The sequence below is a fragment of the Glycine soja genome, chromosome 12 (genome assembly GCF_004193775.1).
Source record: "Glycine soja cultivar W05 chromosome 12, ASM419377v2, whole genome shotgun sequence".
NCBI lineage: Eukaryota > Viridiplantae > Streptophyta > Magnoliopsida > Fabales > Fabaceae > Glycine > Glycine soja.
The window spans coordinates 3,926,895-3,932,513 of record NC_041013.1 but is presented as its reverse complement, the minus strand read 5'-3'; the positions used below and the strand labels follow the sequence as shown (position 1 = coordinate 3,932,513).

The window sequence follows — 5,619 nt, the reverse complement described above, 5'->3', positions numbered from 1 at the left end:
AAAAGATTATTAATTAATGAAAGTGTTTAAAATATATTAAACAAATTCTAACGGATTAAAAAAATTAAACCAAATTTAAAAGATAAAAGATTAAATTGACTTTTTAAAATAAAAATACCAAATTAAATCTAAAAAAACAAAGCACTAAAAGTGTAACTTAACCTTTTAAATCATTCCAATAATAAATATTTTTTTATTTTCACAAAATTAAGAGATATTACATTCTTAGGATTGCTTGACCTTAATATATTTCAGCACATCTTTAAAACAAGCTTCCACGTATAGATTTCAAATTCCAAGAACAATAAATTCACAAGAATAATTATAAGAACTACAAATTCATAAGAAATAGCCAAAGAATTAAATAAACCTAAACTATATATATTTACAAATATGATTGTTTAAGGAATCCCATACAGTAGTACTATTACATGGAATCTTCCTCAAGTTTGATTTCAATTTTGAGAAAATCCTTGAACCATAATGCAGAAAGTTTTGAGTATCTTTTTAAGTCATTTTTGTAATCTATAAAATTCATTCCAAATCGCACAGTATAACCTAAGTGCCATTCGAAATTGTCCAGCAAAGACCATGCGAAATACCCTTTTACATTCACACCATTCCTGTATTTACATCCAAACAAAACAAAAAGAAAAAATGTAAATTCCAAAGCAATAGCAAACAAAATAATCTCTTTATGTACATAAAAAAAAAGTACTTACTTGATTGCTTCTTGAAGATAAAAGAGATGACGATAATGATAATCGATTCTATAAATATCAAGAAGAGATTCTTCAAGTGATAGTGATGGATCATCATACTCATTTATACCTATACAACAAGAAAATTGTAAACTATGTTACATAATTTATTCAATTAACATCTATGAATATAATTATAATTAAAATTGCATATAGGCATGTATTTACACACTAAATTTTATTTTTTATCACTTTCTCACCAAATTATTTACAACTAATTTTTAATAGCATTCAAAGGAAAATAAATTTGATATTCAAGGTTATTTACCATTTTCTGTAATATAAATTAAAGGATTGTTGTATTTCTTTTTAGTGTATAACAAAACGTCTCGAAATCCTCTTGGATAAACGTACAACCAATTTGAAGCAACCTGCGTAATCATGAAAAACAATTTTATTTATTATTAAGAAAAACATACTAATTAATAAACTTGAAGAACAGTTAATACAATTTTATATATAACCACACACGTACGTTTAGACCAATGGGTTTTCCATCACGTACAACTACAATCACAAAAATGAAAGACATGTCATTATCTATAACAATCAAATTCAACATATATATATATATATATACACAATTTATACAACTAATATATAGATATTAGACAAGTCAACTTACATGAGGAATTAGAAAGGGAATCTGTTATGTAGCTGATTTTGGCATTGCTTAGTTGAGGTGCATCTGAGGCATAAGAAGCGGAATAGTAGTTGATGCCAATAAAATCAAAAGAATCAATAAGTAATTTGGATTGCTCTTTTGTAAACTTTGGTAATCGTGCTCTCACTAAGAATCGCATGTTTTTTGGATAATCTCCCGTTGTTAGTGGATCCATAAACCTAAAGTGGAACAAACAAATGAAGTAAACAATCTATTTGTATATATTTTGGATAGTAATTCTGCTAACTAGCTTCATTGTTTGATGCACTTTTATCTATTTATCATTTATGTTCCATACTTACATTAAAGAAGTATGTTCGAGCTATTTAATGTCTATTTTGAGAATGAAGTACTTACCATCCATACTGGAAGTCAATAGCTCGTTCAGTAGCCTTGTGATCAAGTTTGTTATCCGAGAACGGCACGTACCAATTAACATTCAAGGTTATGCCTATCAAACCATTTTGAAATGTCTGCACCCATAATTTTTTAATTAAAAGTTATTCAAAAATAAATTTAAAAACTGCAAGTATCAATATATAATTTCCCTTTTCAACATCCTTGAGATTTTATATATGAGTCCAAACTTGCCTTAAAACAACTAATAAGGTTGTCAATTAATAATTAACTAACCTGATACTTGGTCTTGTACACATGAACACTTGCTGCATGAGCAAGAAGTTGGTGATGCGAGACCAAATAAGGTTCTGTTGCAGAATCACCACCATTGCAATTAGGATTCATCCAAGCAGAACATCGACCAGGAGCCATTTCCCCTGTTGCATAACCATGTTGGCTATAACTCCATGGCTCATTCAAAGTTATCCAATGTTTTACTCTATCTCCAAATTCTTTGAAGCAAAGGTCTGCATAGTCTTGAAAATCTTTCCTGTATTCAATATGTGTGATCTTTAAAAAATGTTTCCATAAATATTTGAGGCTTTTAGCTAAGCTTTCAAGTGAAAATTTTAAATTGTATCACTTACACAATGCGAGGGCTTAAGAAGCCACCATACTCATCTTCTAACGATTGGGGAAGATCCCAATGGAAAAGAGTCACAAATGGTTTCAGACCTGAAATTATTTTGATATATATTTAATATATTATCATCATCAATAACATGAGAAATTGATAAAATGCAAAGCATAATAATAAAAAAAAAACAGTAATAAAGCTTTTGTACTGACCATTTGCTAGTAGCTCATTGATAAGGTTGTTGTAATAGTCAATTCCTTCTTGATTTATACCTCCACTTAGCTTTCCTTCTATAGAAATATAGTTTATGAGGAAAAAAACAAAGGTTAAAGTATAACATCGATCCAAACAGGTACATTTTAGTCCAAAATAGTCATTGATCTATAATCGACTTACTCGGGAGTATTCTAGACCAAGATATGGAAAATCTGTAAGCATCCAAATTCATATCCTTCATAATCCCAACATCTTCCTAAAAGTATGCAACATGACATCAGTATCTTTACTTGAAAAATGAAAACAGTGAAAAACAAAAGATACTAACATTTATTTTAACTTTTTAGTGTTTAAAATTTATCTCTTAGTTGAATCTGCAAGGGTCTAATTAATTGATTTCTTAATTAATTATTAATTAATTAATTTGGTTACAATATTTCATGATACTCTATAGTTTCTCTTTTTACAGCATGATACAAGCTAGTGCCAATCATTAATAAAAGTGTACGTCATGATCGTGATAAGAAAATTAGAAAAGCATCTTTTCCGTTTCATATTTTATTATGCAAATAATTGATGAGTTTTAATTTATTATTTAGTACTTTTCATTAGTAAGGATAATATAATTGGTAAATTACTTTAGAAGAAACAAAAACTTTGAATCCGCAATACCTTGTAGCGATGATATGAATCAATGGCTACATCTCCACTGTCTCTATCCTTTATCTTATCTGCATGTCAATTTACATATAAACAATTGTATAAATTTTGGAGAAAAAAAAATAGAAGGGAAACATATATATATATACATACATACCTGGATATTTATGGGTGAAGGTATCCCAAATACTTGGTCCTCTACCACCCTCATTTGCTGCACCTTCGTACTGCATAATACATAATCATGAACACCACAAAATAAAGTAAGAAAAAAACTGCATTAAGAAAAAGTAAGAAAAAAACTAAAAACATTTTAACTTATTATGTCATGCATGTACGTAGGTAATATATATATGAGAAAAAAAATTATACAAAGATGTTATACAATAATTGTAAATTATTATTCAATCATAAATCATTTGGTGAATGTGTGTACTTGATATGCCGAGGATGCTGTGCCAAAGATGAAGCCAGTTGGGAAACTATTCCGATTCAGAGATGCTATTTCAGGATTAGGGGTAGTAACGCCTTCTGTGATAATAATGAATGAGGTAACAAGAGCAATGAGAAGTACAAGTACATGTCCGTTATGTGCCATATCTGCTTATTTGCATTAATTTCATGTTTCTCAGCAAATTAATGCGTTCCTTTTTATAGAGGAAAACTTGTTCCAACCTTCACGTTTTCCACGAATATGTTTCTTGTTCTTCCCGTCCCCTCATATTAAAAATCAAAATAGACCCATTCTTTTTTTTTATTATTACATAAAAGTTTAAATTAGAAGAAGATATATATGTTTATTTGCAAGGCCAAGAATTGATTACCAACTTCAACTAGAGTTTACATAATAAAATTTACATATCATTTATCAACAAGAAAAATCATCTAACATAGCGTACGTAACACTAGATCAAACGTGTCAATTCCTATTAGGGATGACAGCGATTGATATGATATCTATAAATGTATATATATACTTTGCCGCTCTAAATTAAATATTTAGAGGAAAGAATTTTTTTTTATTACTGACAGCATTATTGGCTGTCGTGATATATTCCACCTCATCCAAATGTTTATTTGAATAATTTCTAGTTGATCCTTAAATATATGAATAGTCACAGTTTTAAATTTGAAAATAATTAAACAATACGATAACAATATGAAACTAAAAAGTTTGTTCTCTATTTTATTTTCTTTTAGAGATTACGTCTATTTTTTGTTAGAAATAATTGTACTTAAACTAAATAAAATTATTCTAGACAACAAATTTTTCCTCCAAGTTTTTAAAACAATTATATATTTAAAATTCGACTCAAAACTACTGTTAAATTAGAATAATACCAAATTTTTCTGAATATATATATTTAGTTTCTAGCTAAGAACTTTTCAATGCTACATATTAAAATTTTGATGGAACAAATTATAGTGGTTAACATATTCTGATCGTCTTGGGTAACTTATACGTAAAACTTTCGTCGTTTGCTGTAACCCAGCTATTTGCAACATGTTGGATGTTGAGTCGTCGCCATCTTAGCTTGTAAATTATTAGAAAGTTTTCGTTCAGAAGCTATTAAACTATTATTAATATTAAATTCAATATATTTTAAGAAGTATTAATATATACTACAAGTAGCATATTGATGCTATAAATAAATAACCTTTTTGCAAATAATAATTTGAATTCTTTTTTTTAAATAACCGAAAACCTCCCTGTGCCAACTAAACCAACAAATACGAAACCCCTTACTTCCTTATAAACAAAAATTCATCACCAAAATTAAAATGAAATCTAACCAATAACTTTTACTTTTATTTTAAGTTCTTTTTTTTAGTTTAAACTTAAAAGTATACTTAATTAAATAATAATAATAAGCTGGGACCCTAAGATTATTCACCAAAATTATTAATAAGATTAAACAAATTTTTCAAATAAAAAAAATCTAAAAAATAGCTAAAAATATTTCTTAATTATACATATAATATAATATAAAGACTGCTCCTTTCTATTTTAATGCACTCACAAACTAAACAAATATACATGTTATTACTTGTTTAGTGAAGAAAAAAAAAAAGCATTACTCATTATTTTTATATATAAGTATAACTTAAATTTTTTTTTCATTTTGTTTTCTTCCTTTAAATATTTATCATGAAATATTAAAAATAGAAAATTCCCGTTATGACTCTTACTTATATGAATTATTAAAAATAAGAAATAAAATAAAATAATGGAAATTTTGTAATTAATTATAAGGGTACGTAAAATATAATTAAAAAAATATTTTACAAAACAAACAAACTTTTAATTCTTACACTTTTATTTTTTTGAGAGGGCAAATTCT

General features: G+C 27.1%; 1 protein-coding gene across 1 annotated transcript; it reads right to left on the bottom strand.

Annotated features, from left to right (window-relative positions):
• Positions 1-261: 261 nt before the first annotated feature.
• On the bottom strand, positions 262-3,919 carry LOC114379401 (cyanogenic beta-glucosidase-like). Its single transcript, XM_028338045.1, has 13 exons — positions 3,714-3,919; positions 3,435-3,504; positions 3,290-3,348; positions 2,798-2,873; positions 2,614-2,691; positions 2,412-2,499; positions 2,059-2,314; positions 1,783-1,898; positions 1,387-1,604; positions 1,237-1,268; positions 1,030-1,132; positions 723-831; positions 262-623 (listed from the first exon to the last, which is right to left on the bottom strand). The coding sequence occupies exons 1-13, from the start codon at positions 3,873-3,875 to the stop codon at positions 428-430; spliced, it is 1,563 nt and encodes a 520-aa protein (XP_028193846.1). The 5' UTR covers positions 3,876-3,919; the 3' UTR covers positions 262-427.
• Positions 3,920-5,619: the final 1,700 nt, after the last annotated feature.

Excerpts from the sequence above, each read along its gene's own strand:
- LOC114379401 (XM_028338045.1), bottom strand. The coding sequence starts at position 3,875 with ATGGCACATAACGGACATGTACTTGTACTTCTCATTGCTCTTGTTACC. Across the intron at positions 1,269-1,386 it reads TTCCCTTTCTAATTCCTCAT|TTGTACGTGATGGAAAACCC; the intron begins GTAAGTTGACTT and ends TTGTGATTGTAG. Across the intron at positions 1,133-1,236 it reads GAAAACCCATTGGTCTAAAC|GTTGCTTCAAATTGGTTGTA; the intron begins GTACGTGTGTGG and ends ATGATTACGCAG.